Source organism: Misgurnus anguillicaudatus, chromosome 7 (genome assembly GCF_027580225.2).
Source record: "Misgurnus anguillicaudatus chromosome 7, ASM2758022v2, whole genome shotgun sequence".
Lineage (NCBI taxonomy): Eukaryota > Metazoa > Chordata > Actinopteri > Cypriniformes > Cobitidae > Misgurnus > Misgurnus anguillicaudatus.
In genome coordinates, this window is record NC_073343.2 from 18,931,416 (window position 1) to 18,944,325 (window position 12,910).

The 12,910-nt window shown below is 36.7% G+C and overlaps 1 protein-coding gene across 3 annotated transcripts in view; it reads right to left on the reverse strand.

Annotated features, from left to right (window-relative positions):
* Positions 1-127: 127 nt before the first annotated feature.
* LOC129417771 (uncharacterized) overlaps positions 128-12,910 on the reverse strand; it is a 30,640-nt gene continuing 17,857 nt past the window's right edge. Inside the window, exons 5-11 of one of the 3 annotated variants that reach the window (XM_055172595.2) lie at positions 9,750-9,780; positions 9,535-9,643; positions 8,418-8,578; positions 6,218-6,347; positions 3,807-3,833; positions 2,807-3,061; positions 128-1,728 (exon numbers count right to left, since the gene is read on the reverse strand). In XM_055172595.2, the coding sequence (XP_055028570.2) occupies positions 2,856-3,061; positions 3,807-3,833; positions 6,218-6,347; positions 8,418-8,578; positions 9,535-9,643; positions 9,750-9,780 (664 nt within the window). In that variant the 3' untranslated portion in view covers positions 128-1,728; positions 2,807-2,855. Of the gene's footprint in view, positions 3,062-3,806; positions 3,834-6,217; positions 6,348-8,417; positions 8,579-9,534; positions 9,644-9,749; positions 9,781-12,910 lie in introns of all 3 variants that reach the window. The other 2 variants (XM_073869495.1, XM_055172596.2) reach the window with 2 other exon arrangements.

Sequence of the window (12,910 nt, forward strand, 5' to 3'; positions counted from 1 at the left end):
TGCATATTTTTGTGGTAGGAACAAATAACAGAAACTTTCAGGTTTATAAGGTATTTATTAATTTTAATTCAAGCATTTTTTTACAGCAGCATAAACAGAACTAATAATGATAATGATACAAAACCAATGATAGAAAATTGTGTTTTATTGATCATGAATTTAATAAATGCCTAGAAATATGCATTGCTGAACAAAAAAGTGTAACATGTTTTTTTCTTGCGTTGCTTTTATTGCTTTAAAGATTTCAAATAAAACCATTGAGATTTTATATTATTACAATATAATATAAAACATATTACAATAATACAAAATATTTAATTGATTTCTGTATTTTATCCGAATTCCCCTGAAGCAGTTAATGAGATATTGTCAACAAAATTAAAACAGTTAAATGGTGACCGTATAACAAGACATTTGTTAACACATACCGATTTTAATCCTCAAGTATCTCACAGTGATTTAATGTAAGTCACAGCAGGTTTGTTAATGTACTCAAAGTGTGCACTTATCCAAAGATTAATGTTTAATGGTTATGTTTTTGAATGCCTTCTTATAGAGTCTACCAGAATGAGAATATACTACTGGCTGAATTTTCTATTTTTATATGAATGTGAGCATCACACCAGTATGTGTTAACATTCAAGACCCCTGTCATGTCAGTCACTGAAACAAAGGTATAGTTCCTCTTTATCACTTCCCTTTTAAATGCTATTTATGGGCTGTGACACAGAACGTTTAGTGATTCTGAAAAATCCTTGAAAACTTCATTGATAAGAATCAAAGCCTTTCTTGTTATTCTAAGTCTGTTTAAATACATGCAACTATTGTATAGAATGAATGAATGAATATGTAACCAATAGTTCTGTGATTGACATAGAGTATGGATGTAGTTTCATAGAAAATGCTCGCACAAAGACTAGAAAAATAGAGACAACAACTGCAGATATAAAGGAAGATTAAAAGTTAAAACGTGTGAAAGAGTAGTACAAATAAATATAGAAAAGAAAATTCGTATAAAAACAGTAAACCAAAAGAATGCATCGTTGGATTTCTACAACAATGCTAAAATTGAAACAAATATTGCGAGCGTAACAAAGCAGTCAACAATTTTAAATGGCATTCATTCTTTTGCCAGTTAATCTGGCAGTGCATGACACAAAATATGGCCAACTCATCCTTTAAACAGTTTCTATCTCTTACAGAGATGCTTTAGAAGATGGAAACATTTGTGCTTAAAGTAACAGCTTTGCCCTTAATTTAAACTCGTGTAGATACATGTTAAAGGTGTAGTCATTGTGCCAGTTCCTCTCTTTTCACATACAGTATACATTTAAATATATTCATTAACAATGTTTATTGTCCTTCTGTATATTCTGTACAGTACATGTTTGATAAGTGCATTAAATGCATATTTGTACTCTAATACTATATCTTATAATTAGTAAAATAAATATTATTGTCTTGCATTCCACTGAGACATTCAACATCAGTATATACAGCAAATGCATTAAATGCAAAATAGTAGAATAAACAAAATATTATAAAAAACAAACAAACAAAAAAGTGTACAGTGTGCACATTCTGTAGAGCTCGAGTGATTTTAGGGTCTAATAAAGTGCTGATATAACAAAAACACCTCACAGGTGTATCAAAATATTTGGGTAAACAAATGTGGGCACATATCCAAACGTGTGGTCTTGAATAAAACACGTGCCAGTGGTTCTCAAACTGGGAGTGGAAAGGAAATTTTTATGAAATATTTTATAAAGTTTAAAATACATTAATTCCTCATAATTATACCTCAGAAAATAAGGCTACTAACCATCAGCAGTACATTTTATAACTTAATATGTTTTGTTTAATTCAAATTCTAAGTTTAAATTGTTTAAGGTCATGAATTTTCTTTGTAGGGTGGGAGTGAATGGATACATCCTACAGAAGGGGTGGGGGCGCATGTTGAAAAGTTTGAGAACCACTGCCTTAAGCATTTAATTCCCTCCCTAACTGAATTTCCTCATAAACGTTTTTTTTTATGCTATAGTAGCTCTAAAACAATGATTTTAAAGCTAGTGTGGAAATAATTTTCTTGTCGAGTAAATAATTTATAACTTGTTCCTGAAATCATTACTTGGATCTTACATCAGTGCGTCTGTAAGGAACCCAAGAAAGCCCTTTTTTAGGGGGAGCTGTTTATATCAATACAAACACATGTCATATTCCTGCATACTTTCTTACACTTATTCTGTTTGATACACAGAAAGTGTGCCATTGAAATCATCCACTTTATATACAAAAAATAATGGCTTGCATTCATTTACACTGAATTATTTAAGGATGATTTAACTTTCAATGATATTCTACCAATGTATCAGTCGGGCTCCAATTCTGGTGGACAGAAATCATTCGTACTCTATTTTTATGGTTCTATACAAATTCTGAAAGTGATTAAAGTTTTCGTTAATATTCCTGCAAAGGTATTTTTGGATGGAGACAAAGAAATGCATTCCAACAGCCTATAATTGCTACAATGATAAAGCACTAGATACAGAGGTAATTTATATATATTTTGGTATAATGAGGATGTGACATTAGCTATGCCACCATAAAGGGCAAAAAATGCACACCAGGTTAATGGTGCTGAAAAGCTCATGGCCTTTAAACAACTAAAAACAACAGAATCGGATGTTAAACATCCACATAGATATTGACTGGTGCCCAGTCTAAATATAACATTAAAAATAAAGCTGTTTCTTAGTAATAAAAATCATTTTTTAAAATCTCTGTTCCATTTCTCTGTCATCCTCACCTTTTATGTTTCCTCTTAGCCACATACAGCCCCCTGTGGTTTGTTATAGTTATTGCATGGTCAGCCATATCCAGCAGGCCCAGACTATCTGCTTAAATTGCAGCAGGTACACAGCCAGCGCCGTCTGCAGCTCCTCGCAGGAACGCTGAGGTCTTCGGCGGTCTGTGCAGTACAGAACGAGACCGAGCACAGACAGCAGCAGGAAAAGGCAGGTCAGCAGGGCCAGATGCAAATTGTTCTGAGGCGTGTCATACACTGTGAAACACAAAACCCAAAAAGAGCTTGAAATGAAATTTCAGAGCTAATAATAATGAATGGGAAGTCACAAATAAACAGAAGCACAAATAATAACACAGATGTACATAATAATAGCACAATTCATGCTAGAATTCTTTTAAATAACTTGAATTAAAATGACAGAAAAACGTGTATTACATCAGGCTGCATGCAAAAAAGTATATTCACCCAATACTGCATTTCACTAATAACATTGATGTCAGTGAAAGCAATGGATACAAATTTAAATTGAAAAAATCTTAGGTCCTAAAGGTCCTAATATTCCTCCTGTATTCCTGTACAGCTCGTTAGCAGAGCAAAATGTCATGGATTTGAACCCAGGGAACACACATACTGATAAAAAATGTATACCTTGTAATGCACTGTAAGTCACTTTGGATAAAAGCATCTGCCAGATGCATAAATGTAGGTACAGATGTGTATGAACTTGTGAGGTGCAAGGTGTACTTTTTTAAAGGGTACTGCCCCAGTGACAGATAGGAACCAATTTGACAGTAAATATTAAGGTACATTTAGAAAGAAAAGTCTTTAAATGGCTAAAAATTGTAAACAAGCAGATTACAAAGTGTAGTATTATCTAGATAAACTCTTAAAACTACAGCACAATGACACTCATAAACTCTTCTGTCTTACATGCAAATAAAAAATTGTGCTTTTTCATGCATTTTAGAGAAACAGCACACTGTTCAACGCATTCACTTACCTCCCAAACAGTCATAGTATGGAATGTCTGGAAACCCACATAAACAAGTATAATAAGGTTTAGGTTTAAGTTGGTTTCATAGTGTTTGTGAATTATAAACATTTCTTGTTTGATATTTCTTGCAATAACTTTAGTAATAGTAAATGATTAAGCTTCAAAAATCCATACAGCCAACACCAATGGCGGCCAGTGACTTCTTTTTCGAGGGTGCACGATGTGAAGCTCATCAAAACATGTATATAGTTTGTAATGTGTGTGCCTCGTCATGTCAAAACAGGGATTTGGTGCCTCATGTGAAGTCATGTGCATCACACGTCATGTCAAAATACGTGCCTGCTGTAGACGCTTCGGGTTTATGATAAAAGAGACGTTCGCGATGGCCAGATACTCAATTAATCTGTGTAATCAGAGTTTAGTGTTAAGTTAGTGTATTTTGAGTATATTGTTAATGTGAGCGTCACTTTTATCATAAACCCTTTCGACGCGTGTGCAGCAGGCACGTACACTCACCTAAAGGATTATTAGGAACACCTGTTAAATTTCTCATTAATGCAATTATCTAATCAACCAATCACATGGCAGTTGCTTCAATGCATTTAGGGTTGTGGTCCTGATCAAGACAATCTCCTGAACTCTAAACTGAATGTCAGAATGGGAAAGAAAGATGTTTTAAGTAATTTTGAGCATGGCATGGTTGTTGGTACCAGACGGGCTACAGGTCTAAGTATTTCACAATCTGCTCAGTTACTGAGATTTTCACGCACAACTATTTCTAGCGTTTACAAAGAATGGTGTGAAAAGGGAAAAACATCCAGTATGCGGCAGTCCTGTGGGCAAAAAATGCCTTGTTGATGCTAGAGGTCAGAGGAGAATGGGCCGACTGATTCAAGCTGATAGAAGAGCAACTTTGACTGAAATAACCACTCAATACAACCGAGGTATGCAACAAAGCATTTGTGAAGCCACAACACGCACAACCTTGGGGCGGATGGGCTACAACAGCAGAAAACCCCCCGGGTACCACTCATCTCCACTACAAATAGGAAAAAGAGGCTATAATTTGCACAAGCTCACCAAAATTGGACAGTTGAAGACTGGAAAAATGTTGCCTGGTCTGATATGTCTCGATTTCTGTTGAGACATTCAGATGGTAGAGTCAGAATTTGGTGTAAACATAATGAGATCATGGATCCATCATGCCTTGTTACCACTGTGCAGGCTGGTGGTGGTGGTGTAATCGTGTGGGGGATGTTTTCTTGGAACATTTTAGCCCTATTGGTGCCAATTGGGCATTGTTTAAATGCCACAGCCTACCTGAGCATTGTTTCTGACCATGTCCATCCCTTTATGACCACAATGTACCCATCCTCTGAGGGTTACTTCCAGCTGGATTATGCACCATGTCACAAAGCTCAAATCATTTCAAATTGGTTTCTTGAACGTGACAATGAGTTCACTGTACTAAAATGGCCCCCACAGTCACCAGATCTCCACCTTTGAGATGTGGTAGAACGGGAGCTTCGTGCCCTCGATGTGCATCCCACAAATATCCATCAACTGCAAGATGCTATCCTATCAATATGGGCCAACATTTCTAAAGAATGCTTTCAGCACCTTGTTGAATCAAAGCCACGTAGAATTAAGGCAGTTCTGATGGCGAAAGGGGGTTAAACACAGTATTAGTATGGTGTATTTTGACATGACGCATGATGCACATAGGTTCACATGAGGAACCAAACACATATTTGACATGACGGCCCACACACGACACTCCGAACACATATTTTAAATTTGCGCTCCTCGGAAGAGAAGTCACCAGCCGCCACTGGTCAACACAACAATTTGTGTAAAAATGGAGAAAATTGGAAAGTAGATGCATTTCATGCTATGTTAATTTAATGTTAGAGAATAGTTCATCTAAGATCTCTAATAGTTCTCTTTCATTGTTGCTGGGAAAAAGCCAGAAAAATTCAGCGAGGAACAGCATGAACTTTTATTGATATTAAGTTTTGTAAAACCCGTTAACTGCAAAATTAAAGCTCTTCAGGGAAAGACAAAGTGTACCGATGCATATAAACAGAACTGAACAGACACTCTAAATTACCTTTCTTAAATTCATTAAATTTGTTGTTTTATTAACATAACAGTTTTGTTTGGCCCAGATTGCACACTTCCTCATTTGCATGTATAATTAATCTGGCAAGTAAATCACTTGGGCATGTTTGTGCATCCATGTTATGTTTTCCTGGTTTGCTTTATTGGGGATTCATTAAGCATAGCCCTTAATGGGAAATCTTTTACAAGCCATTAAAGCATGTTTAAATTTACTTCACTTTTAAGGTCCCTGCTCTTAATAATGCAAAAAAATTCCCTTTAACAGTTAAAGGCACCCCAAAGGACGTTTAACTCACCGTGAACTGTTATCTCCGGCTCTTTGAAGCGAACTCGCCTCTCAGTTTTTCGCCTGCGCAGTGATGCTGACTCTACATTGCTCACACTGGACCTTTTCAGGATAGAGGTGGGCAGCTTTTCACTTGTGATCTGAAAGAAAGAACATAATTAAAGATTTTGACTTTAAGAATGTGATAAATCCAGCTATGACTATGCCAAAAATGTTAAATGGATGAATCAATATGGCGGGGCATGAAATCTCATTGGTTCTCATTTCTTCTTTTGCACAAACAGAGAAAGAAGATTCAAAATCAAAAACATTTCTGCTTAGAAATTACCACTGTGGTAAATGAAAAAGACTCGGGAGACTTTGGATATTAATTGCATGCTCTTTGATAATGTAATGTTGCGTGAAAGCTCACGTTACACACGCTGTTTCTGCATTTCTGATGTTAATCTGGAGTACCTATAGAGTAGTATTACATCCTTTATATCTCCAAAGAGTCTTTAGTTTAATCAGATTTATTAAAGAAAGATTAGCTTTACAGAATCGTTCCTATAACGTCGAAAAAATGAAGAAGGAGGAGTTACTACCGCGGGTGGAGCGAGTACGAGTCATGCAACACTATACAAAACGTATAACTTATGATTCACTACATGTTTGTGTCATTTATATAATATGCACGCGCCTATTTCCAACATAAGACAGAAGTCTTACTTACCGCATGCAACTCGTGACCCGGTTGGGAAAATCCACCGCATCAAAAACACGCAAAACTCCGCTGCTACCCCGGATAATAAACTATATCCATTGTTTCCATAAGGCTGGCTTTCTTCTCCTTACATCCAAAAACACACTTCTTCTTTCGTGCCATTGTTAGTTTTGACATTAAACTAATCTGTGTCGCGTGATAAGATGTTTGCAAGTTGTAGCGTCTCCCGCTGATTGACGGGTGGGCGGAGTTTTCCGGGGGAAGTGCCCATATAAAGAAGTGATATAGAAAACCCCTGAAACGTCAGTTGGACCTGTAATCGAAAAAAACTTTCCGAAGCTTGTACGAACCCTGGCGAAGTGCATTCGGCACAGAAATACTCTGTAACACGCCCAACTGCTTTTTTGATACTTTGTCTACGTTTAGCATGAGGAAACAACGCTATAAACGTGTTAATAAGTCAGAATGCTTGAAATACCGTTGGACCCCCCTTTAAACTGTTAATGTTCATTTAACAAACTACGGTTGTCATCGAGAAAATTAACTGAAATGATCATCCCTAGCACAAACCTATAGTTTCACTTCAAACTAAACTTATTAACTCACTGGAGTCTTATGAATTACTTTCCAAAGAAGCTCAGGCCACCCGGTCAAGGACGCTTGTCAAAAAGTATGGGGAAGCTTGTCTACGCTTTGGCCGCTCTGAAGTCTATTTTCGCAAAACTAATGTTTTGGTAGGAACGAGTTTACATTATATGTACCTCCGAAATCAGCCAGCGAAGAGCATCTAGGCTATATTCTGATTGGTTGCTGGCGTTTTGCCGCTGCTTGCCGCTGAACCGCGTCAGCTCATTATTATAATGTTGAGCTTCTTTCAACTTTCTGATTGGCGCTCTGGTCCCTCAAGATGCCCAAAACGCGTCACTGATGAATTTGACGCTCCTTGCAGCTGAGAGAAGCCAGCTTCCATTGAAAATTAATTACTTCCGGTAACTTTGGAAGCTCAAGTCTGCGGTGGTGTGATCGTACAGTTAAGCGATTTTCATTTTTGAATAAACTTTGGATTGAAGTGTCATCCAAAATGCATGTCGATGGACACTGTCCAAGTCTTTGCACCCACTCCTAGGTCCAAATCATAACGCAAAACCTGATCTTACAGAACATGAAAAGTATCACCAGTGCAGTACCTACCAGTGATGCACGGGTCAATGTATAAACAACCTGACCAACGTTTTCAACTAACCTGCCTGGCCTGCATTTTTTTAAAGTAGTAATTGTTTAAAATAGTTAATTGGCATCTTTATGACCCGACTGACTGCGACCAGAATATCATTACAAATATTTTGGATAAACCCGCGCATCACTGGTACCTACAGTTCAGAAAACTAACCCTACTAGGAATAAATGGGGTAGTAATGAATGGTCTTAAGAAATGAAATGTTGCTTCAGAAACAACGAAAGATGTTAAAAGCTTTCCAAGAACAAGAATTAAGCTCAAGGCTATTACCTTGTTTGTAGGAGTTTCATGTTGTGTGTATGTTTCTTTTCTGTGCCGCAGCTCGGTGTGTTTTTCCTTATGGCTTTGAGAAATGCCACTTAGAGCGTCGCTAAATGATTCAGTGGCAGAGAACCTCTTCGAAAGAGTCGACACACACTCACCTAATGAATCTGTAAAACAAACATCACTTTACAATCTCCTGAACAACACGGCTTACACAGCAACAAGCTAATTTAGCAACACACATAGACATATCTGTGGTGAATTTACCACATATCTGTGGTCTTTAAAATAGCGCTTTTCCTTCAAAAAGTTAACTAAGCAGCTGCAGTTCGACATTCATGACACATTGTTGCCCGATACGCAACATCTTTCATCGTCCTCTATTATAAAAGAGATTATGTTAAGCAGCATTTCCTTCAGAAAAAAACTAGCGAAGCATTTCTGCTCACTTAAATGCATCAGACTGTGATAACATGAATTATCTAAATATGCAATCATCAGAGGACAGAAAGAGTGTTTAGAATGCATACTCATTCTGCAGTTTACCCCGAGTAGGCATTTTACCTGGTGGGCAATAGTCTGCAAGCATTTTATACAGAACTACATACAGTACAGTTATGCTTAGATGTGAAGCAATAAAAGTGATTTACTGTTGAGAGAGGGAAAAGGCTGTGTACATTTACGGGAAGGGGGAAGCTACTATGAATATATATGCTCGAACTGATTTTGCCAAGTGAGAAACATCCCCAGGGCAAGATATTGTGTTGACTCAACGGCAACATTTTTGTAAATAAAACTTAAACCCATCCCAAACCCCAGCCATAACTGAACCCTAAAATCAGAGGGAAATGATACGTGAAAAACAATGGTCTAGAAGCAGCAAATCCTGAATGTGACCTTAAACTTGAAACAAACTGTAAACTTATCTCTGATATCTGATTGGTTGATTGAAATGTTGTCTCAGGTTCAACATAACGTTGCCCTGAGAACCCCAACCACTTGGCAAAATTGGGAGAGCCATATAAAATGAGGGAACATACATGTATCTGCTGATGAAAAATATATACTGAGATTTCACTGTAAGTTACTTTGAATTTATGTATTTGTCAAGCATGCGTCTTACTAGTATATTCTGTTTTGCCGATCTCAGCATATACGGTGGCAAGCAGCTCCAGACTCCGGGCTGTGATGGGGTGATCATTACCAAAAGCCCGCTGGTTGATTTTTGTGGCCTTTACAAAAGTTATTGGGAAAAAGTAATTAGAAACATATTTTCTTATGCTATATTATTATTATATCATGTTAGTTAAACACTGAAAAGAAATTCACATAATGTACCTTGCCACTGTACTCCAATGCAAGATGGGGTCTGAAACAATAAAAAAAAAACTATTTACTTTCCACTCTTTACTATCTTACAACTGTAAGATAGTAAACTACAGTAGCATTTCAAATATAAAACATTACATGTTTAATCAATGTGTTGGATCCGTTTTTTTTTTTAAATACAAAAGTTCTTGTATTTTGTGCAAAAAAAAAAAACGTCTTTTGACAGTCTGACCAAATAAGATGTAAAAATCACTTGGTTCTGGTCTAGTTTTCACAGTTGAAATGTCTAAAAGTGGTAAAAAATCCACATTCTGGAAAATGTCATTATAGTATATCATACATACAGAAAATAAATACACTGTGCATATAGCTTACATATGGCATACGGGAAAGATTTCATAGTTAGTATGCTACTGTTCTGTTGTGGATAGCCACAATCTCGCCAGCTGATTATTTACTGTACATGTGACATAATAATAAATGTGTGTGGTGTACAGTATATTATTGATCAGCAAATCCATATCATTGATTGTGCCTTGGAGACTCAGTTGACCCATTTCTTTACTCTAGAGCAGGGATGGGCAACTTCGGTCCTGGAGGGCTGGTGTCCTGCAGAGTTTAGCTCCAACTTGCCTTAGCACACCTGCCTAAAAGTTTCTAGTATGCCTAGTAAGACCTTTATTGGCTGCTTCAGGTGTGTTTAATTATGGCTGGAGCTCAACTCTGCAGGACACCGGCCCTCCAGGACCGAAGTTGCCCATCCCTGCTCTATAATGAAACTTTACCAGAGCACATCATGTTTAAGTTATCCTGGACCACTCACTCTGGTTCTTTGTCATTTGGTACTAAATAAAAAGAGCAATCTTTCAGATCTGCAGGTGTTCTAATAATTTTGGCCACCACTGTATATATACAAAACGCGATAAACGCCGTTTTTAGTATTGTAAGTCAAAAAGTACATTCTTAATTTTACGCAATATACAATATCCGCCTTGATATTCTCTCAACTTTACTCCCTTTTTTCCCAAAACGGGATAAACGGCAGTCCTCCTTTTTGCAGAATGCAATAAATCCACTCAGCAAATCACAGCGCACCATTCCACGCATTGTAAATCCTAGTTTTCCTCATCTACTTTGTACTTCATGATCAACAAACGAACAAAAACAAAACAATACTTTTGATGGCATTGATAAACCTGTGGTGGTTTCTGTGGTGTGGAAAAATAATAAGCCATCAAAATCTAATGATTTACATGAGAGGCACTCGGGAGATGGAAAAATGCCGGCTGTTGCTTGTTTTCACACGACAGCATCAAGCTTCGGTCATGCTAACACATTGACCCCAGGGGATCTTAAGCAAAAACTTTCCATTATTTTACTTGAAGTCGACGAAAATTGAGTAGGACCAAAATATTTTACAGCTGATCGCTGTCAAAAACGTTCAGCAATGACGTCCCAAGGATAACAACAGCAATGACAGTATTCTTAATATGACAACGTAAGTGTTTTGATTAATACCAATAATGTTTTTTTATCAGTGTATATCACTAGTCAACTAAATGAACATGGCAAATATGAATGCACATTTATATATTGATTCAATAGATTTATACCTTTTTGAAAAAAGTACTAAGATACTAAGTGAACGTTTGTAACAGAAAATAGTGGTTTTCATCTTGTCACTTTCTGAAAACACATTTATATGTATATTATATATATATAAATATATATATATATATATATTAAAGTTACTGTAGAATCTTCATAAGAATCATAATCTTTGTGTCATACACCCGCTGTATTACCATTCCATCTTTTGGTGGTGGCAACACTGTCTGAATATTATAATATAAAAACTGAGTAGAATATAAGATTGGACTGGGCCCTATACCTGGATGGTTGAACTCCCCCCGGTAAATGTATGAGACATGGGGTCAATTTTATCAAATAAATCAAATTTGTGTAAAAACAAATCTTGTAAAAACGTCATGCTGATTTGCATATATAATGTATAATTAGTTAGTCAGATGTTCTATCCAGATCCAGATGTTGTATGCATCAATAAAACATTTGGCACACAGTATACTGCATACAGCAGAAATAACACGTGTAACATGACAGTGTGCTAATTTGTACAAATCCGTCCCCCCAAGTCTGCCACGTCCTACCAACTTCCACAAAAGCCACGGCTACCTATAAAAGCGAATCCATATTTGAACAAGACTAAAGCAAGTGTGAGTATTCATGTGTCCAAAAATAGCACATTCTTCACCTAAATCCTCTGTGACTCACAGTAAAGTATAAATCATAGTTTATATAGTAAACTTTAATTTGATCTGTTGTAAAGATTTTATTTTTCCTCTACACTGTAGAGCACTTGGATAAAATTACTTTTGATGCCACAGGCCTGGCACCTTCACTTAATTTGAACAAAGAAATAGTTTGTGGAATGACCCAGAAATAGCCCAACTCTGCCTAGAGCAGAAGGCATGCAGATTCATTACATCACCCATCACAACAAATCCAGGCACACGTGTGTTGTAATTCCAACTGAGGTGCCTAATGAAGGTAATGGAAATGCATCACCCATGCCAAAGATATGGCTTTGTGATCTACTCTCTACTGTTTACTGTTTGGCTGAAGCGCCTGGCATGTGGGTAAAAATATTTGGCAGTGCTGTTTGTTTAAAAAGAATTGTCATAGTCATTTCAGATATAATTATAAAGGTATTTATAAATAAATATAGGCTAATGTTTTCCCTCAGAAGGCCTTTATTAACCCCTGGAGCTGTGTGGGTTACTTCTGTGAATGATGGATGGACCTTTTTGGGCTTGAAAGTCATGGACCTTGTTTATTACTGTTATTTTCTAAAATAATGAAATTATTGCTTGAGTAGATCATGGGATAATTTTAATTTTTTTGCTGAACTATCCCTTTAATGCGCACTTTCCTCTTCTCTCTTATTTAATATACTTGTTGTTTTAGTCAAAACATATATTGGTTTAGTTATAATGGTTATGTTTTAATTAATAATGACTAGGTGTTGGTTTGCAGTGTTTAGGACTGTCCTCAGGAGACATCTGATCGGACACAACATGGCAAAGCTCTCAGCTGCAAGCGTACTTCCTGTTCTAACACTGAAAGATTCAAGAGGCAAAACCACGTCTTAC